A 23,529-nucleotide genomic window follows, 5' to 3' on the forward strand; every position below is an offset into this window, starting at 1 on the left:
CTTCGCTTAATGTCATCTTAAAAGTTTAATTTGATGAGTCCGAGTTTACCCTAGGTTCCAATTGCCGTACTTTCAATTCTTTCATCCATTAAATACTTTCGCTTTAAACTATACCTTTAATGTAGCATCACCTTCATTGTTAAATCAAGTTTTATGTTAAGTTACTTAAGTATGTCTTGTTTCCGTGTCGTGGAACTGTATTTTGTAAAACTCTCTTGTCATTTTTAATATAGTAGAGCTAGAGGGTGTTTCTTGTAAGTCTTTTCTCCCCCATAACGTCATACGTTCCATGGACCTCGATAAGGGCTTCCCGCAGCTTCCACATCCTGTCTTAGTTGTCATTTTTAGGCCTGCAAGTGTTCCCTGTTTTGGTTTATATGAATTCTCCGCCACTGCGTCATATTTCTACCTCCTTATTCATATTACTAAGTATTATCTTATTTACTACAAGTATTATTATATTATTTACTACTGGTATTATTTTCCTATCTCATTATTATTTATTACTGGTATTACCTTATTATTATTATTATGTTATTTACTATATTATTGTTATTATTATTATTATTATTATGGTAACCGTAAATTGTCCCGAACAGCGGTTACAACTTTCATAACTGAGGTGGGAAATTAAAAGCTTTAGATCTTCTGTTTCTGCCAGCAAGGTTGTATCATCAGCATATATCAAATTGTTTATAGTTCTTCCTCCAATCTTCACACCAATGTAGAGTTCCTGTAAATTTAACTTCCACATAATTATTTCTGCATTCAGATTGAAAAGGAATGATGAAAGAATGCAGCCTTGATGAACACCTTTTTCAATTTTAAACCATTCAATGTCACCATATGGCATGCAAAATGCTGCCTCTTGTTCTGTATAAAGCAAACGTATCAACTGAGTCAAATGTAAGGGTACCCCAAACTCCAGCATGGCTTCCCATAGTCTGTCATGCTCAACACAAAGGCTATTCTATAGTCAATAAAACACATGTAGACTGTTTTCTGGTATTCATGTGCTTTCGCCATGATCCACCGCAGATTGGCAATATGATCGCTTCTAATAATCCATGAAAAGTTAAAACTTATATTAACCCTGACAGTAACACGTCTATAAATATCGCTTTAGTTACACAACACGTTTCGAAGACGTGTCACTCAAAGCCTATTATTTAAAGTTATATTAAAGTTACCAGATGGAATGAACAAGGAATAGAGGTGTTGGAGGGGATAACTCTCCCCTCCTTAAGAGGAATAGATGGCATTCATTCGCACAACACGTCAGAAAAACGTATGGTGTTACTGTCAGGGTTAATGAAGTATTCCTCTCGTATTTCAGTCTTTCCTCACTAGTCCAGCTAGGACTTAATAATAATAATAATAATAATAATAATAATAATAATAATAATAATAATAATAATAATAAACATCATCATCATCCATATTGTCCCATTTTACTTTATGACGGGCCTTTTGTAGTAGATAAAGCGCATGAATATAGTTATATTTAATTATCTGGCCTTCTCAAACAGTCATTGGGTGTTTAATATCTGATCTTGTGTGCTTTTCCCAGCCATAAATTCAATTTGCACTTCTGCAATACATCAATAATGTTCAATATGATTCTGCTTGCATTAGAAATTAGGGCAATGGTTTTGTAGTTCTAACAGTCCATTGGGTTGCCTTTCTAGTCTAGTGGTATGAATATGAATTCACCCCAATCCTGTGGCCATTTTCTGGATTTCCATATTAACTGCCAAAGTCAATGTATTACCTCAACTCCAACAGAGCCCATAACTTCATAGGGTATAACATTTAGTGTAGATAGCATTTAATGCTCTCTAATCCTGCGGTGCTTCTCAGCCAGACATACATAGACAAAAACAATCTCCAATGGTGATACACCACCATACATCATGGCCGAACACCGCACACTTAAAGCTGGACAACCCGATCTCAACACTCCCACCACTCAACACCAACTATACCTGTCTTCCATCAAACCAGCCATAAAGAAAACCTCTACAAATCACATTATCTCTGTACTAGCTTATTCCAATATTCCATGTTTATCACAGGTGGGACATCATTTGAAATAATGACACCAGTTTGGCGCACTGAGATCTTCAAAACTGTCGGAGACCCACCTCATTTACAGGCACCAAAAACTTGCACAACTCTCTATGTTTAGTTTTTGTTTTTACCAATATTTCCCTTTTTTTTTTTTTTTTTCAGAAACAGAACGCCACCAGTTCAACATAGAGTTCTTACAACGTACAAACAATGACTCACCTACATCAACAAATACACAGTATGCTGACAATGTAATACATGATTCTGACAATTCAAAACAATACCTAACCTATAATTAGCAGTTAATGTTAACATAAGTGCAAAAACTGACCTGGCATGGAGTTGAAATTTTGTCCCATTACAGTTCCTTCCCTTGATTTGTGAAGATTAATTTACAATACATCTGAGCAAATCACAGTCTTTTCAAAATAAAGTGATAAAACTGAGAGTCAACAGAAGGTATTAAGTTATAAAATTGAGAGTCAACAGAAGGAGTTGCATAGTTTTGGAAAGATGATTATAGAGAAAATTTATTTGCAATCATTTAAGAAAAGGCTAGGAAAACAACAGATAGGGAATCTGCCACCTGGGCGACTCCCCTAAATGCAGATCTGTAGTGATTGATTGGAGGATTTGTCGGAGGACCTACTATGTGCTAAAATTGATGGTGATAGCACTGTGGTAAATGATGCTCTTTGGGAAGTTGCAGAAATTGAAAAAGAAGTTTTGTGTGAGGATGATGAAGATTATTTTGTGAAGGAGATTGAGATGGTTACCTCAGCTGTAAAACTATCCATGTCAGGAGTTTTCCGGTTGCTGAGCTGCTTCAGATTTGAGTGTATCTGGCTCCTGGTAATCATGGCTGATATTCATGTCTGCCAGTGGTTGGTATGTAGCATTGCAGAGATTACAGCAGTATTTTCTTCATACTTCTGCTAGTCCAATTATATATGTTACTATTTGGCCTCATTCACTTCTTACGCATTCTCATTTTTGTTTAAATTATGAGGGAGAGAATTTCTTCATATAGTTCTGAAGGCTCATTATTAATTGCACGTAGCTCTATTTCTTGACATACTGCTTAGATATGGATATACGCCTTTCTGACAACTGCTCCTAAGTTTGTGGCTGAGTTCCTGCATTCTTGTGGTTTTATCATCTACAAGACTGGCAGTGCTGACAGTACAATGTTCTTCTACCAGGTCCATAGTTGAATCATAACCAGTGTTTCCTTCTGATTATTGGATGTGGAGCCACACAAATTTTCACTGCATCATCAATTGAGCATTTAATATAGCCTTAATTAAGGTACAATCCCAGCATCTGCCTGGTGTGAAAATAGGAAACCGAGGCATAGTGACATTTAAGATCAACCTCAGACTATGACTAATCAACTACTACAAATTAATCCGATATGGTGTAGCAGGTTATATTTCATAGATTTGTCATCCCAATACTCAGACTAGTCAGATTGTATATAAATTCAGCTAAAGGTTGTGTATATATATGTACAGTGAGTTTTGTGTGTGTCCAAGAACGGACTATGTCCGAATGCAGTGTTAATACAAATGCTCGTCACACCAGCTAATATATTAAGGTTGTAATTATGAGAGCCAATTTCTGCTCACGTTGTAAATAAGGAGATATACAGCGTATGTTTGAGGTGATGTATTTTTTTTTGTATTTTTGAGGAGATTAAGTTTGTAAGTATATATACATACAGGCCCTATATTTGAATGGACAGTGTGTTATTTCAGACTAGGATATAACCTTCCTAGGATCTCCTAATGCCTTCACTTTTCAGTACAACAAGTCACCAGGCTGAGAAAGCAAGTCCGGATATCGTCAGCGTATGACCCCACCCTGGAGGTAAATTTAATTCTCATATTTATTTTATATTGTGTATCATCAAATACACTGGCGCCCAATCAGTTTTGTTTTGTTAGTTCAGTTCCAGAACAGTTAATTAAATGTAAATGTATTTGGGAGTCCAGAAGCTGTAGATGCTATTAGCCTGTCACAGCTGATTTATTTTATGATAATCATAATAGATGAAGGACCTTTACCCTGTGTAGTATAAGCTTACAGAGGATATCTTCAGTTTATATTCTAGACATCTGGTGATCACGCTGTAGAGATTGTGATTAATTAATTAGAGCACAGTTATTTCCACTGATGTTGTAAAAGAGCCCAATAGTTGCTTGCTTGCTTGATGATGCACGTTGGTTAAAGGGGCCTAACATCATAAGTCATCGGCCCGCCAGCCCAATAGAGAGCTCTATGAAAGTTGTCTATGCAGATCTTTCTATTTTAGTCCAATAGATGGTTCTGTGAAATCAACTCGGAACTTTTTTTTTTTTTTTTTTTTTAGAAGCTCCAAGAGGCTGCGGGAAAACATTTGTTTATCCAAGTTTAGTATACATAATTAGATGGGAAGACAATTCACAAAGCTTTTGGTTTGCATGTTCCAGTAACAAGAAGTTCAGTTTCGTGTATTAAATGGAACAGCTCAGAAGCATATGTTTTGCAAAAATCATCCATTATTATTAATGATGAAGCTTTGATTATTCCTACATTAACAGCAAAATGTACTGATCACCTACTAAAGGACATTATGAGGAGTGAAAACGAAAAGGGTGGTAAAACAGAGTCATATTTGGGGGAGATTTTTGCCAAGTTCTTTCTATGGTATCCAGGTCAGATAATTGAGGCATGTATCCAAAAATGTTCAAATATGGCCAGAAATCAAAGTACTGCACTTGGAAACAAATATGTGTGCAAAGCCTTCCGAAAAGGAATTTGCGGCATGGCTACTAAAAGTGAAATAGGATTCCAAATGACTTCATTGGTAAGTCACATTTTTTACAATTGTGTAGACTTTAATTCTTCAGCTTACTAAAACAAGGCAATTGTAAGTCCCTTCAATGATGAATGTTAGAGCATAAATGAAGATGTTCTTCACCTAACCCCATGATGTTTTAAAGAATACACCAGTTTTGATACTCTGTTGTCTGATGATGATGCCGAGACAGATTTTGTAAGTAGCATACCCATAGAATCAAAATAAACTTTCAACCTATTAGGTCGTGTTACAATTGACAAAAATGGCCAACTGGACACCAGAGGGATCTGAATCCACAACCTCAGACCTGTAGCTCAGATCCTTTCCAACAGAACAAACTTGACCTAGGCCACCATAGCTCAATTAATAGAGCAACCGACACAAAATCGGGCTCTCTGTCGCAGCTCAAAATCTGCCTTCATCCATACAGTAGAAGATATCACTTCTGTGGTGTAGAAATGTCAGGAACTATCAACACGTGTTGTAATAGTTCCATATCATCAACTGGTTGCTCGGCAGGATTTACAATATTTTTTTTAAATTTTAAATTTAAAATCGAAAAAGCGGTTGCAAGAACCTTGCCAGCTGACAGTCGAGTCTTGGCTTTCACTGGTGCTGCCTCCCCTTTCCTCCGCCACTCCTTACTGGCTTGTTTGGATTCGGGAGAGTAGTGGTAGATCCATGTTTTGTCACAGGTGACAATCTGACTCAAAAATGCATCAACTTCTTCCGCAAACCTTACTGTAAGCCTCTGACAGACCTCCAAATGTCTCGGCTTCAGATTTTCGGTCAAAAGGTGAGGGACCCATCTGTAACACACTTTACGGAACTTTAGGTTGTTTGTGATGATTGCTTGACAGCTCCCATAACTGATTCAGACTTATTCTGGAATTTCTGATACTCACGCCTTTTGATCGTCGTCAATAATGTCTTTAACCGCACAAATGTTTTCGTCTGTAATGCTGGTCCGAGGACAGCGATCGTGTTGCTGATTTTCCACATGTTCTCATCATTCCTTGAACTTTTTATCCCAGGCAAACGCACGTGTCCTTGACAATGTTTGATCACCGAACTGTGCAGACATTCTCTGGCAAATTTCCGCCACTGTACCTCCTGCACGAGCAAAAAAATTTTACTATAATTATGTGTTGCGCAGTGGAGGGGTGCACCTGTTGCTCCGACGTCGTGAGTGTTACTGACAAAAATGGCAGAAAATATCTAACAGCACGCTCTCCCCACTCCTAACGGTCCTGCCTAACCATAGCAGAAGCACAGGACCAGTCCTGCCAACTGTTGATGTTCAGGAACAAAAAATTCTCTTTATATTTGATCGACCTTCGTATCTTGACAGTGGCATTCGTTAGAGGGTAGACTGCTGTAGTAGTTAATGAGCTGAGCAAAAAAGATAGAGTTTCAGAAGTTCAAGCTTGTATTCGTCAGTCATTCGCGGTTTGCTGTTAGATACTGGGCATTCCAGAGCAAGGGAGATGTTCGATAAATTTTCAAGTCCTTTGAAATCGCTTAAGAAAATACTAGGTAAGCAACTAACAAAGAATCTGCTATCTGAGTGACAGTCCTAAACACACATTAGTGATGACGATTGATTGAATGTGTGCAGTTTGTTCTATAAAACTACTAATTTTGCAAATATAGTTCTGGAAGGGGTCAGTTTTGTAGCTGTAACTTCAATCAGCACATTAAAAAAAGCAGAACACTGATATATTGATAAATCACCCAGCTATGAAGGAAACGGTGAGCACAGACACACAAAGAGCCACCATTCTGAATAATTAGTGAGTTTGATAATGCCAAAATCAATTCTGAGATATGTGCTTGCATAGTAAACATGTAGTATGCTTCATTTACAAAGTTTCGTTGTTGTACATACAAGAGGAGTTGATATTTAAAAAAATTTTAATGTCCAAATTTTGAAGGTTGTTTACTGTACCAATCCCCTTAAAGAAGCTCTAGGAGGGCAACGATTTGAAGATGACGAGAATGTGGAAGACTTCATGCGCAAATGGCTGGTGACACGACCCTGTTCTTTTTACGATGAGGGCATACGCTGGGATAAATGCATTTCCAAAGCAGGAAACTATGTGGAAAAATAGTGTAAATGCCTTTTGTTTTTCAATAAACGAATTTAAATAAAAAATTAAATCCTGTTTATATTTGATGCCCCCTCATAAAATGGGATACACATGCTAGTGTGACCATAGGGTCAATTTCATGAAAATACTACATTCAAATACTAGAATCAATTAAGGATTTCCAATACTATTACCTTAATAATAATGCACATAACAAGACAACTGGATGAAGAATTAGGAGCATATCACGCAGAGTTCAGAACTGCAAGGTCTTGTGCTGAACAGATACAAAATCTGAAGACCATCCTTCAATATAGCAAAAAAAGATGCCGACAGTGGGTAGCTATCTTTGTCGACTTTCAGAAGGCATATGACTCTCTGGATAGAATCACACTCTTCAACACCTTAAAAGAACTGGGACTAAATGAAAAAATAGGTTGGTGCAAGCCACCCTGCACAACACCGCTTCCAAAGTTAAGTTTAGAGGTCAATTACCAGCGAGCTTCACAATCAAAACAGGAGTGAGGCAAGGAGATGGTACCTCATGCATATTATATAACTGTGCCCTGGAAAAGATCATAAGAGAATGGACCAGGTCATTACCTTAGAACACTGGATTAAGGATGGGGTTTAAAGCACACAACTTGAGGATTCCATGCCTGGCCTTTGCTAATGACCTTACTTTATTAGGAAACGACATGCATGAGGCCACTATGCAGCTTCAAACACTGCACTCTATAGCAGCTAAAGCAGGTCTCTTGATCAACATTGGAAAGACCGAGTTTATCACCAATATCAAAGATGCCCCTACAACAATGAGAGTCAGTGATACAAAGCATATCAAGAGGCTAAAAATGTGAAGTACCTCGGAGAGTGGCTATCGGAGGACCTAAGTGAAACGATGGCTCTTGAACAAAGGAAAATCAAATTAAACAAGGCCTACCATGCCTGCAGAAAACTGTATGCCTCAAAGCATTTATCAAAGAATGTAAAACAGACACTATAATGCAGTAGTCAGACCATCAGTCTTCTACGCAGCAGAATGCCTATCCCTAACTAAATAGACCCCACTGAGAGCCCTGGAAGTGCAAGAACGGAAATTCCTGAGAAGAATAATAGGGCCAAGGATCCTACCAGATGGAGGGCGATGGTACAAACCCAACAATGAGCTCTACCAGCATCAAGAAAACTTCATAGATGCCATCAGAAGAAAATGTTTGACTTTCTATGGACAGCTACACAGAATGGATCCTAATAGATTATCTCATAAGATCTTCAAGATTGCTAACAAAGGCAAAGCTACTGGATTCCCCTGGACCAAGCAAGTTGACAAAGATCTTGCAGAGCTTAATATTAATCAAGCCGCCATAACTGACAGGAATGCATACCATTTAATGGTCAAAACTAAACCTTTCCTAACATCGCTTACATCAGCTAGCCACAAAGGAGCGGGGAATTGGTCAGAGGAACGTAGGAAAGAATTCAGCGAGAAAATGACGGAATACTGGGCCAACAGGAAGGCTCAAGAGGCCGCTAAGAACACAATCCAGTACGCTAAAAGGGGCAGACGACAAAAACACAGCTAGAACATAAGCACTGTGGCCTGCAGATGGCAAAGAGAAATAGTAATGTTATTTACATTACGCCCCACTAACTACTTTTACAGTTTTCGGAGACGCCAAGGAGACGGAATTTAGTACCGCAGGAGTTCTTTTACGTGCCAGTAAATCTCCCGACACAATGCTGACATATTTGAGCACCTTCAAATACTACCGGACTGAGCCGGGATCAAACTCGCCAAGTTGGGGTCAGAAAGCCAGCGCCTCAACTGTCTGAACCATTCAGCCCGGCATTTCCTAATTTAAATGACTGAAATATATGTAGGTATTTAGTTTTACTATTTTAATTTCTAATACACTGCATAATCAAAATATGACTAAAGTAATCTACAGCAGCATGCTCCATCTATGAAGAAGAAAAGAAGGTATGGAGGTTTTATACTTATATATGAATGGCAAACGCCAAAGAACAACTTTTATTATGTATAGAATGAACAACCAGTAGTCTATAAAATCTCTAAGCTGCACATTCACCTTAATACCCAACTACTGGAATCTTGTATACAACAATGAATTGTTGAACATTGACTGGAAGCAATTACATTACAGTTGCACTTCTATCCATCAAAGACAGCTAATACAGAAAACCATAAGTATTCTCAAGAGTGGGAGTACATCACAAGCTCTGGATATTAAAATATCAAAGTTAAAAGCTTCATCATTGCTGACCATATCTATACTGTGTAATATTTGTAAGAGCACAAAGATACAACAGTCATTTTGAAAAGAAAAAAAAAAAAGCAAAGATTGTAGCTGCACCATAGATGAAGAAATTAGGCTGTGATTATACTTGAGGAAGGTATTGTAATATACCAGTACCATGAACACGAGAAGATTCACAGAATTTTAAAGATATTGATGCCAATTTTTGTCACCAATTTTTCTTAATTTACTTCTTTGGGTATATCTTTTTGTTTCATTTATCTTTATCAATATTAAAATCTACAAACGTGTGTCTTTTTGCATACGTCAACTGTAGCAGGGGATGAAATACAGTCCATTTATCTGGATCTATAAGTCAACTTCTGACAAACTGGTGGATATGCAGAGCAACTGTAGCTTAAGAAACAAAAGGCTTGCCATAAATATACAAAGCAAGAAAAAGCCATCTCCATACAAACCATGAAGGCCCATAGAGAAGTAGGTTTCCACTATCCATATTCCCAGTAGTTCTACGACTGGCTGCCTTAGGCCCATAGAATTAATGTGGCACTCATTATGGTGCAGGTTAAAGTGAACTGAAGCGTTGTATGTCCCTCCCGAAGTGGAAATCTTGTTTCTAAATTTTTACACTTTCTGGCAGGAACCGACGTCCTTCTATGTGAACAAAGCACCTGTTTTTGAAGCACAGTGCAGAGAGTTTAATTTTTTTTTTTTTTGCTAGTGGTTTAACGTTGCACTAACACACTGAAAATTTTATGCAACACAAAGATGGGTAATTGCTGGGATTGAGAAGGTAGCGGCCATGGCCTTAATTAAAATACAGCCCCAGGTGTGAAAATCGGAAACCACAGAAAACCATCTTCAGGGCTGCAGACGGCGGGAAGAGGACCCACCATCTCCCGAATGCAGGCTCACAGCTGCACGATCAACTCGCTTGGTCCTCACTTTACTAGAAGTGAAGGATGTCTTGAGTAAGGTTCGCCTTTAAGGCTAATACCACCAACACTGAATCTGTTAGACCAATTTAATGTTGTAACTCAATACCAAAACCACATTTTCACTTTCTACCTCTTAATCATTTTTTGGCTGCTCTCAAATTTTTCTCCACAAGAATCAGAGTGCTTAAATTGTGACTGTTCTCGCATATTACCAATGACATTTTGGAGAAAATATTCACAACAAATATATAAATACAAACTTATACTGAAGTATTCTTAAAAACTGTGCCCAGCAAAAAACAAATTATTTGCACCAAGCAACTCTTGACAGATGAATAAAACACTTACAGGTAAATACTTTTCAGCCAACCTAGTATTTGAAATGGTGTAATGAATTACTAACAACAAGTAAAGCAACAGACCAGGAAGGCTTCTGGAGCAATGGAAAAGTAAAGACTTCCACTATTCATAATCTCATCACTAAGTGGGACAGAGTGGTTAGCTGTATGTTCAACCGCCTTCACCCCCAGGATTTCAGCTTGACAGAAAATCAAATCCACGCCCTTCTTTGTGAACTGAGAACACCTTCAACTGCTTTGGCTAGATAGCCACCTGTTACTAATAATGCCCATGACATATCTTTGAAGTCTGTAATTTAGGTATACCAATACAACAAACACAAATAATCAGGAAGATGATAGATGGTATAAGTGATCATGAAACTTTTTTTTGGTTGTATTAAAAATAAATGTGATAGAAATAGTAACGATATTATTGGTTTTACATCCCACTAACTACTTTTACGGTTTACGGAGACACTGAGATGCCGGAATTAAGTCCCAAAGGAGTTCCTTTACATGCCAGTAAATCTACCAACACGAGGATGATGTATTTGTGCACTTTCAAATACCACCGGGCTGAGCCAGGATCGAACCTGCCAAGTTGGGGTCAGAAGGCCAACGCCTCAACCGTCTGAGGCACTCAGCCCAGCAAAATATGATAGAAAGGAAGCCTTAAAAGGAGAACTTTAGGCAAATACCATACGGTTGATGTATGGGGAAATGTAAAAAATAAAAATAAAAAGGCAATATGATCATTATGATCAGTAGAAAATGGTATATAAAAATGTAAACAGCCTATGGGATGGGTTTAAAGTAACTGTGAGGAGTGTGAAAACAGGTATGTACCTTTAAACCTGGTAAGGAATGGTAAGGACCCTTTATAACAGGGAAATAAAGAGATTAAGGAGGCGGTGCAAGTTAGAAAGAAATAGAGTTATGAATGTTTGCAGGAAGAGAAGAGATTGAAGGAACTTGCTAGGAAACTGAATTTAGCACGCACAAAAAAAGTCATGATGGCAAACATAATCGGAAGCCATATAAATTTCAGGGAACAATGGAAGGACATGTACCGTGCTTTAACACATAAACAGGTTCCAGGAAAGATTCCAGGGATCATTAATGAACAAGGCGATTGTACATACGAGGGCTTACAGAAGGCAGAAGTATTCAGTCGGCAGTATGTAAAGGTAGTTGGGTATAAGGATAATGTTCAGGTAGAGGAGGCAACTAATACTGGTGAATTACTGAAATGTACGTAAGACAATAAAGACATTTACAATAAAATACAAATTTAAAAGTCAGAAAAGCAGCTGGGATTGATAAGATTTCTGGGGTTATACTAAGGGCAATGCATTGGGATATAGCACCATTTCAGAAATACTTATTTGATTACATTTTGCAAGAAGGAGCAATACCAAATGAATGGAGAGTTGCAATAGTATACCCAGTGTATAACTAAGGGTGATAAATATAAAGTGGATAATTAGACCACTCAGCTTGATGTGTGTTTGTAAGCTCTGGAAAAGCATTCTTTCTGATTACACTGACTTAGCAAATGTCATGGGATAGTAACCTAATAGCATGTGGGGCCTCCTCTGGCCCTGCGAACTGCAATGAGAAGCCGTGGAAGTGAGTCGACAAGTCCCTGGTAGTCCTCTGGACGCAGCTGACACCAAATCGTTTGCAGAGCGGCCGCCAATGCTGGTCTGTTTGTGGGTGCAGGATCCATGGCACGGAGCCTGCGTTCCAGGACATCCTAGATATGCTCAATAGGGTTCATATCGGGGCTCCTGGATGGCCATGGCAGTCGTTGGACCTCCGCTGCATGTTCCTGGAACCATTCCTGGGCGACGTGGGAGCGATGTGGCGGCGCGTTATCATCTTGAAACACCGCAGAACCGCCTGGGCGCTGGAAGGCCAAAAATGGGTGATGGTCTCCGAGCAGCTCAACATACCGCGTATCATTCAAAGTCTCTTCCAGAACAACTAGGGGGCCTATTTCATACCAGGAAAATGCACCCCAGACCATAAAGCGCCCTGGACCACACCTTTGAGGCAGGCGGGATCCATTGCTTCATGTGGTCTGCACTATACACGGTGCCTCCCATCGACATGATGCAGTTGAAACTGTGATTCGTCCGACCATATCACATTACGCCATTGTTCCAGTGTCCATCCCTGGTGACTGGCGACAAATGCGCATCGTTGTACCCGATGACGTTGGGTTTACAGTGGCACCCGTTTGCGGCGCCGGCTCCCATACCCCATAGAACCCATGTTCCTACAGATTGTCCACTGGGAGACGTGTCTTGCACGGCATGTATTGAACTGAGCCATGATTTGTTGCACGGTTGCCCGTCTGTCACTACTGACAATCTGTCTCAGATGTCGCCGGTCACGGTCATCGAGGGTGGCTGGACGGCCAGTTGTTCGTCTGTTGTGGACGGTGACACCCACATTCAACCATTCACAATACACCCTGGACACTGTTGATCGTGTGAAGCCGAATTCCTCCACCACTTCCAAAATCGCACTTTCCATCCTTCGGGCACCGACTACCATACCCCATTCGAACGGTGTAAGCTCACGACGATGTTTCATGGTACACCTGTCACATGCACAGCCACTGCTCACAAGGTCTCCTATATAACTGCCGCTGGCGCAGGGGGCGTGTGGTGCGCAGAAAACACACCTGTGCATCAGTGCTCCGTTATCCCATGACATTTGCTCAGTCAGTGTATATTAATCACATTTGTGAGATTACTAACTACTTTGATACAAGGCAGTTTGGGTTTATGAAAGGTTATTCCAGCAGGATTCCAGCTAGAGATAGCAGATATTTTAGATCCAGGTCAAACGGACAATATCGCTATTGATCTATCCAAGGCTTTTGATAGGGTAGATCATGGGAGCCTACCAACAAAAATGAGGGCCATTGCACTAGACGAACGAGTGGTTGAATGGGTGGCTAAGTTTCTAGAAAATAGAACTCAAGAGAATTAGAGTAGGTGAATCATTATCTGATCCTGTTGTGATGAAGAGGTGGGGGGAATCACAGATACGGCTATTTGATGATGATGATGTACTGTATAGAGTAGTAAATAAATTACTGGATTGTGAGCAACTATAAAAAAAACTGACAATGTTGTGAGATGGACACCAGACAATGGTAAGCAGGATGAAAAGTCCGGTTATAAGTTTCACCAAGAGGAAATCCTCTCAGTTTTTATTACTGTGTAAATGGGGTGATAGTACCTCACAGAGATCACTGTAAGTACATAGGTGTTAATATAATGATCTTCAATGGAGTATCACAATGATATCGTAGAGAAAGAATAAAGATCTCTTCATATGATTATCAGGGTATTTAAGGGTCGTGGTAAGGCTGTAAAGGATAGGGCATGTAAATCTGTGGTAAGACACTAATTAAAGTACAGTTCCAAGGTATAGGACCCTCACCAGTATTTCTTGGTATAAGAACTGGAAAAGATCCAAGGAAAGTAGCACACTTTGTTCTTGGTTATTTCCGACAAAAGAGGAGTGTTATGAAAATGTGGCCAGGAAAAACTTGGGAGTAAGGAGACGAGCTACTTGACTAAGCGATATGTGTTAATAAACTTGACCATATTTGGTTCTATTTAATCTGTACTGACTAATAACTGTAATTGTATTGACAAGGTGGACCTATTACTGTTTAATAGATTTTTTTTGCAGAGAATGATGCAAAGTAAAACACGTATTAAAGTTTGCATTTACTGAAAGTAGACTACAGGCTCATATCATACCTCACCATCCTCATATTCAAATACAACACAACACACCACAACACTAGTTACCGGTACCTTGAAATTTAGCTCATTACAGATTTACTACAGAATAAAGGAACAGATTTTCCACCATGAATTATTATTCTCAATGACAAAACATTGAAAATTATAAGCCACTTATCCTAAACTGATCATGAGAGGACAGCTGATGCAGATAAAAACTGAGAATCATGTTAGCAGTAAGAGAACACAAGGTTCAACATCTTCATTTAGCATATCGAAACAAGAGTGACTTGGGTAAAACATCTGGTCTCTGTAGTAAGGAGGGTAGGTTTATGTCCCAGTATCATGTTCCTTATTTTCAAATATCATGTATTACAAGCAGTGAGCACTTATACAGATAGGCCTACAGCTTTTAACTTTAAGTTGATGCAAGTGATAATTTCACCCAAGGCAATTCTATTCATCAGCAGCAGCAGTTGCAGTGGGAATACTAATTTTAATACCATTCTACTGAAAATATTAACTGCACTACCATCTTTGTCCAGAATCAAAATATTCCCAGAAAGGGTATTATTTTGTCCACAAGCTCTTCCCCAATTAAAATGGAAACTATATGGTACGTCCCAAGGAGGAAGAACCGACAAGATCATTCACACCAATAATTAATAGAAGTGTGCACAATGTGCATAAAAATTCACACCAATAACAAAGCTAACAAAATACAATAAAGGTCAACATAGTACTTGGTCCAAGATAATACTATATTAGCAGTAAGCTCACATTTTGCTACAGAAACAGTATAAATTATTCCTTCAGAAGGTCACTTCTTAATACTGTTATTAAACAGGAATTGCATCATAGACTTGTTCAATTTCAACTATCAGATGATTCGAATCACTCAACAGTTCACAAACTAGAAGAACGATAGCCTCCTGAAGGTGAAAAGATATTAAAATATCATTCGGAAACCAACAAACACTCAAGACATTGCACACACAGTATACTTACTTTAACACAACACCACACCAATCTGCCAGGCATCTTAACCACAAAGGGTAACACCACACCGAATTTCGAAAAGAGAAATGATTCAGAACATATTCTCAGGCAAAATTATGGGCTCCTATATGTGTTTAAGTGAGTTAAGGATTCACGAGTTAAGTAAGGAATGGAAATACAAAAACAACCTAATTGAAACTTACCTCCCACAACAACAAGTTTATATTCCGTCATTTTCATTAATGACAGGGGTCTATGACAACCGCACAGTGCCAAAGTCAGCTTGAATGCTTTTATGTACACTCAGGAAAGTGGAAATCTCTTCATTAGTGAAGAAAATTGATCTTGCCGACAGTGCAAAATCTTACATGCCAACACCCTCAAATATTCCTACCACTCGATCATAAATTCAACAGTGTATCTGCACCATCTTTGACAACCAGGATGGCCAAATGAAAGTTATATTTCAAAAAGTCTCTTCAGAATATATATTTCTCTTTGCTTCCCCGGAGTCTGTTTTCAAATGTAGGCCTTTGATTGTTATATAAACTTTCCGGTGACAAAATTAAATAAATTCATATTCCAGTTCTTCAGATATAAGAAATAAATGGCTACTTTTTCTTTATTTTCAACTAGCAAATTTGCCCGTGCTTCCATACAGTATTCTACATTATGTGTGGAATTCTAAGTAAATTACTGTACATGCGGTGACTGAGATTGTACTAAAATGCATGTCTCTTATCGTTACCAAAGAAACGCCATGGGGAGGAACTTATACTATCTTTCCTGCGTAAGATGCGAGTTGTGGAGTTGTGGTTATAATGTCAGGCTCACATGCCGACTGACATTCACAATCCGGTTGAAAGTTTAATTCTAATTGAAGGCCGCCTTGCTTACTGCCGGTGGAAATCTATTTGGGGAGTTTTCGTTACAATGGCAGGCCACCTTTCCTATACTTGGGCCCACGAGAGTTGGAGCCTGACTAACGAGCTTGAATAACATAGAGAGGCGAAGCGATTCCTGGTTGAAGCTAATTGAACGAGCGTCCGCTATGTTTTCGGTAGTCACATAAGCAAGGGGCCGTGGCTGTCGAATGACGAAAAATATTCAAAATACACATTACAGAATCACTGGTGCAAAAGTAAAGACAGTTAGTTGAAAGCCTAGAGCATTAACAATCACATAGTGCGAATAGCATCACTTCATTCATGTTAAGGCACGAGGCCAGCATTACGATCAGTTGATAGTAGGGTACTTCGAAAAGGATATAAGGAGAATTGTCATATAGTGACATACGAACAGGCCACGAAATCCGAACACGAGCGTTATTCTGCTTGGCTGTTGTGGTTAAGCGAAAATTACAACAAAAACCATGGACAAAAATGAGAGTTTATGAATAAAGATCTTAAAAGGAAAGGAACCTACGATATGTTACAATCTCATTCTGATTATATTTTAAACGTACTGCATCCCACTGAGTACCTCTACAATTGTTTAATGTAATTATTTATTTTTGCTGCTTGTTTAAAATCGCGCGAACACATCGAAGGTTTTCGGTGATGGAAGGATGGGAGATGGTTACGAGTGGGAAAATAGCGGCCATTGACTTTGTACCGGGGGTATACCTTCTCCGTCCCGTTGAACTGCGCGCCTTCTAGAAGGCCATCATCTGTGCTAGGACAAGACCGACTCCAATCCTCAGATCTTAATGCTACTCTCGATCTTCAAAGATGGAGAATCGAGTAGCCGAAATTACTGGAAATGTGGGTTTGTTTTGGTTTGTTGTTATCGTATCTAGTCGGTGTAATTTTATGAAATTTGACGATAAATATTGGTTTCCTTGTAGAATATAAGTGTGTGAGTGTATTTATATGAGTCAATGGACACACAAGATCTGTAGTTATACGCAGTAATGTGAGAATATGCTTGTTTTGATAGTGTTTATTTCTATTAAAGAATATGAGTGCACTAGGTGGACCAGATTTTAGTCTAACTAAGGCAATGCCTCTCATACAAGTATTCCTAAGTTTCCTGCAGAATAGAACATTAACATATAAATGTATTAGGAATATACATCGTGATTATTTTGAAGTCCGTGACAAAACTGTAGCGTGCATACATCATTTTGAGAATAAGTCTGAGGTTAGGGAAGACATTTCTCTGCTTCCAAACTATTCGTGTTCTTCGAAATATATTAATTTAGAGAGAATATAATTTATACTGTAATATTCCGTCAGTGTCTATGTGCTTCAAAGTGTCGAGTGATTTAGATGCAAGTGTATTTTACGACAATCTGTGCTTGCCTGCGGAAATGTTTGGCTGGATCTTGAAGTATAATGGAACTTATGTGACAGATGGAGCAATCTTTATACAAAAGAAATAGTGACTTAGAGGAATTAGCTGGGTTTGTAACGTAGGGTTTTACACTACCAACACCTTCCGATTCATGCTGTGGTTATCTGTTATCAAGCAGACTGCGCCGAACTGAAGCTCGTCCATGTGATTGTTTAGTCAATAGAGTTTTTGCACTCATGTTCTTTAATGGGTAAAAACCTATTATGCCTTTAGTGTCTGGACGTTTCGTTACTAAGGTTAACATCATTGTGTGAAGTGCTGTTATGCCATATGTCCATATTATGTTAGAATTACCAGGGCCGTTAATCGGGTTAACATAGTCATTTCGGATGTACTTATGCTGAGTGACTCAGGTGGTTAAGGCGCTGGCCTTCTGAACTCAAGTTGGCAGATTCGATCCTCGCTCAGTCCGGAGGTATTTGAAGGCGTTCAAATACGTCAGCCTCGTGTCGGTAGATTTACTGACACGTAAAAGAACTACTGCAGGACTATATTCCAGCACTTCAACGCCTCCGAAAACCGTAAAAAATGTAGTTAGTGGGACGTAAAGCCAATAACATTATTATTTCGGGTGTACTTTTCTATCATTGGTTGCTGAATTTAAGAACTGTTCCACCACTTCAAAACTAAGGCAACAAATTATATTTCATAGTTCTCATGAGAGCGAATAAATCGAGGAATTTCGCATCTTATTTTATTTTGAAACATTCAAAATGATGTTATGAATATAATTTTAATAGTTTTATCATGTATTTTCTTCTATCCAGCGAAGTGAAATCTAAGTGAAAACGTTATTTGACGAATTTAAATTTTTAATAATCAGCTTGTCGGTCTCTTTTCTAATAGAATATATGTTATTCTAGTTGATTATATGTGGTGCGTACTTTTTGGCGAAGCGTCTTCATATGTGTAAAATTGATTTTTTCCATGATGTTACATTCATCATGTTAAATTACCGTCGTTTATATAATATGTACGTGATATTTTCGTGTTAGCCAATACCAGCAATCCGGCTACTTCGGCCGCCATGTTTTTTCTTATATTACGATCTGAGGATTGGTGTCGGTCTTGGCTAGGACTCTCGAACTAATGTAACTCAAGATACTTGGACATTCACCCATTAGATGTCTCTACTAACGGCCTATGTTCCCCTTCGACGGAAAAAGGAAATATAATTCTGAAGGAATTTTAATTTTTTGAATGTGGCAAAAAAATTTGTATATTGTCTTTCAATGTATCCATGTTGTCAACACTTATATGGCTTTGTTCTTCCTGAAGTTGTTAACCAATCAGGATGTTTTTATTTCACTAGCCAATTAAAATTGGGGGTGTGTACAGTCATTCTGCCGATCTCAAGAGAATTCTGGAATCTTCCACTCTGAGATGCTATAAAAGCTGGGCGTTTTAGGGCCGTATTGTCATCTTAACGCTCCGGCCTCATGTGTGTGCGGTGTAATAATGAGGCAGAGACTGCCTGCCATCGTTCGGAAGGCCGAACTACTCAAGGCAATGGCAGATATTCCTTAACATGTGATAGCTCCAGGCAGATAACTTGAGGGGGAGAGTTTCAAACACCTTTTTATTAATGTAAAATTCTAAAGTCACTATTTAAATGTAAATTATCGGCAAGTCTGAAGACTCTGTTCAAATCCCTGCTGGGAAACGTGTGAATTAAGGGAACTAAAAGTGTTCACCCTCTGTAGATTCCCATTCAACTTGGTATAGGGTGACTAAACTTTTGGAAACCTCTAAATTCTTCATACTCCTTCGTCATTTAATATTTTTCATTTAGTCACCTCTTTGTAGTATAGGCTTAGCCTCTGTAACTCCGGGCCATAAGCCCATTTAGGATTTTAAGTGTTTTTCTAAAAGGAGTGCAAGTGTTTCTTCTCCTAGCCTTTTGTTCATGACCGATCGCCTTAAACCTTTTACTTTTACATTAGGCCATTTAGTATGGGAACTCATTGTCCCGGTTTAAAGTGTAATTCTTTATAAACGAGTGTGTAATAGACTGTTCAGCAGAAGTGACAGCAAACACTGTTTTTGAAAGTTGTAAGACGTAAGTTTGTGAAAAGCTTGTGCCTCTGTTATGACCATACAGTAATTACATTTATAATTAAGCATGAACACATTGCTTACAAAAATAATTGTATTGAAATTGTCTCATGATACATCTGAATAATCAACCTCAAAAAATGGGAAGACTAAGAATAAATCAGTCTCTATATAAATGCTGTGGTCGACATGCGCGCATTCTACTGGGATATAACAGTCTCTCACGCTTATTTTGAAGAAGAGAATTTGGTGGTCACTTAAGTAACACAGTCCTTAAAGGCCGGTCTCCACTGATTAACATTTAACAACAACATGTTAAATGTTAAAAGTGTTAAATGTTAACTGGTGACACCATTAGCATGTTAAATGTTAAATGTCAAAAACTGTTTATTTAACATTGTGTCCACACTTAATAAACATGTTAAACTTGACATCCTTTGTTTATATACAGGTAGTTCATCATATCAGTTTATGGTAATACATTTAGATGGTGTCTAGTATTTTTTAAATAAGGACAATGGACTCAGATGAAGAGGAATTGGCCTTTGTTATTGCCACTGTTGCTTCTTGTTATGATTTAGAAATGCAGTTTTATTAGGCACTTTTTCTCCCCTCACTCTGCTCATTGCTTCAAAAGCAAACCACTTTAAAGTATAAACTTAGTCCGCTCCCGACTACAGAATTTTCTGAACTTTCTGCAATTCTCGACTGTACTGGGAGCGGAAGGACGCTAGTCTTTTTTTTCGATTTACTCGCGGGAACAATTATAGATATTTTCGAGTTCCAGGAAACTGTCGGCTTTCTTCGCTTTATATCTGTATTCCTCTGATGAGACATCCCACAAATAAGACCTTTCTATTATAACATTAATTAAGTCCAGAGTAATCTCCTTGCTCTACTCCATTTCTGACTATACATTTTAGTATAGTGCAGAAAGAACGACACACGTGCGTGTACTGTATTTGTAGCTTATAACAAAGAGAAGGAGTGTTGCGGAGTGTTGTAATTATAATCCTACTATATGAGGAGCACGTCGTTTGCGTCGTTTAGGTTATGTGTTGGCATGGAAACATCATGGAAGTTGCCGAAGCTGTGCCGACATCGCACGAACAACGAATTGACTTGACATGTTTTCCACTTGGAGCGGAAAACACGCCAACATGTTAAAAGTGTTAACTCAACATTCTGAGTTAACATGCAAAGTCAATTCGAAGACACAATCACAATATACATGTCAACTGTAACATGTTAAATTTAACATGTTGGTGTTAAATGTTAAACAGTGGAGACCGGCCTTAAGGTACTGCGGTGGACGGCGTTTTCTCTTTGGTCGGCAGGTTAGGTTTGGGGGTAGTGGTCCGTTTTCTTCTGCCTCAAGTCTTCAATTTCGCATGTTCTACTGCCTCAAGTCCTTGATATGTCTCAGGGATTGGTGCATTCATCCGGTCAGTGAAGATGAAAAGTTGTTTATATTCAGGATGTTCCTCTTATTGACTTGGGGCTAGTTTCTGATCAGTTGGGTAGTCCGGTTTGAGCTGTGGCAGAGAGCGGTTCGCTGTACTCTGCATTCCTTGCGTGTGAAGTCGGTGCGTTAATATTTTCCAGTAAAGTATAGTAAAGTGACAATGGTAACCAATAGCATTAGGAGAAATACAATAAAATGTGCATTTACCGACAAGACAAATAAACCGGGGCCAGCAGAAATTCATGAGTAGATTCAGCAAACCTTAAAACTTACCGTGGATCAATTGGAAGCCATTCAACTCGACAATCTGGAAACCGCTGTTTACATCAAGCTAACCAGTAAACTACTGATGGAGAAGACATTACTAACTACAAACGGAAAATCACAGGTACGAAAATCCAAGGGTTCCTTCTCTGATGTTGTTATTACATGTGCAGATGTTGATAGTAATTTGGTCCGAATAATGAACCTTCCAATAGAAATGTCGAACTAGAAAATAATGTCATTTTTACCAAGTGTGGGAAAGTCAGGGAAATTAGAAATGAAAGATGGTCTTCAACTTACATCTATAACATTTACAGTGGTATCAGAGACATGCGAATAGAACTTAAAACTGCCATACCATCCATCGTGGCTATAGAGGGATATAAAGCGCAGGTAATATATGAAGGGCAACCTAAACCTTGCTTTTACTGCAACGCTACGGATCACTTTAGACAAGATTGCCCCATACGGCGAGGTGGGAACGACAACAAAACAGGGCCAATATTACTCAGTGATATAGTTGCGGAAAGAGAACACCACACTGATTCACCCGCTGTATTAGAGATGGATACTATACCAACAAGCATACCTCACACGGACAAACCTGCCCCTGTTTATTTATTTATTTAGCGTATGGCCCATACAATCAAGTTGAGTTGATATAAATTATATACATATTTACATAACAAGAAAACAATGAACAAAAAAAGGCTCCCTACAACTGAATTTCAAGATCACTGATCCACTGTATTGCTTCTGGAGTTGCCATCAGGAAATCCACTTTGCTGCCTGTGTATGGCCGCATTTCACACTCTCTGACAATATGATGTATGGTTTGTCGTGCAGCTGCACAGTCACACGTGGGTGTCGGCAACTTGTTCCATTTAAACAGCATGTCTCTGCATCTGCCATGGCCTGTTCTTATTCCGTTCAGAGCAGACCACGCTTTACGTGGTAGTTGGAATCCACTTGGAAGTTTGGCATTCGAGAACATACTGTGCAGGTGTGTCTCCGTTGCTGCTTCCCACCGTCTTTTCCACTCTGTAGTTGGATTGTAGCTTCTAGCAACCATGTCTAAGGCGTTGCGTAAAGTTGGATGGCGTGAACGTAATCTGTTTTGGTTGATAGTTCGTAGATCTTCGTGTACAGGTAGATCGGGGTTCCTTAAGATGTTATTGAATTCCTTGATAAGAGCGGTGGATCTGCGTAAATCAGATGGCATTATTCCAGATATAAGCGGGAGCCAATGAGTTGGTGTAGATTGAGTTGTGCGCATAATGGAATTCAATTCCGTATCAATGAGTTTTGTGTGATGACTGTTCATCCATACTGGAGCACAGCACTCAGCACTTGAATATACCAAGCCTAAACCTGAATACCGTAAAACGCTTGCCTAAGAACCCCAGGTAGTTCCACAAAGCTTATGAATGATGTTGTTACGTGTTTTCAGTTTCTGTGCAGAGCCCAGCAGATGTTGCTTGTAGGATAGTGTTCGATCCAAGATTACTCCAAGACATTTTGGGTTCCAGTTGTGGTGAAGTATCCTGCCACAGAAACACAGGATGCAGAACAACACGCAGTTGATGAATCGCTTACCCACTCCAGTGCCTTATCGCCAACACAAGTCAGCCAGGCAGCCCCATGGGACGACATATCCACACAGCAACAAATACAGCTATCACCATAAGACGAACAAGAGCAACAACAAACATCCGAGAGTAGTCAACACAAGAATGAAGGTCATGTCGGAATAGAACTTTCACCGAGCTCGATAGCTACAGTCGCTTAAGTGCGGCCAGTATCCAGTATTTGGGAGATAGTAGGTTCGAACCCCACTGTCGGCAGCCCTGAAAATGGTTTTCCGTGGTTTCCCATTTTCACACCAGGCAAATGCTGGGGCTATACCTTAATTAAGGCCACGGCCGCTTCCTTGCCACTCCTAGCCCTTTCCTGTCCTATCGTCGGCGTAAGACCTATCTGTGTCGGTGCAACGTAAAACAACTAGCAAAAAAATAGAACTTTCTCTAATACACAACCACGAACAGGAAATTGTAAACA

General features: G+C 39.1%; 1 protein-coding gene across 1 annotated transcript in view; it reads right to left on the minus strand.

Moving 5' to 3' along the window:
- The window catches only part of LOC136871640 (ras-like protein), an 82,464-nt gene extending 66,703 nt beyond the window's left edge, over nucleotides 1-15,761 (minus strand). The window contains exon 1 of the mRNA XM_067145119.2: nucleotides 15,536-15,761. Within this exon, the coding sequence (XP_067001220.1) occupies nucleotides 15,536-15,572 (37 nt within the window). The 5' untranslated portion in view covers nucleotides 15,573-15,761. The remainder of the gene's footprint in view (nucleotides 1-15,535) is intronic.
- Nucleotides 15,762-23,529: the final 7,768 nt, after the last annotated feature.

The sequence above is a fragment of the Anabrus simplex genome, chromosome 4 (assembly GCF_040414725.1).
Source record: "Anabrus simplex isolate iqAnaSimp1 chromosome 4, ASM4041472v1, whole genome shotgun sequence".
Lineage (NCBI taxonomy): Eukaryota > Metazoa > Arthropoda > Insecta > Orthoptera > Tettigoniidae > Anabrus > Anabrus simplex.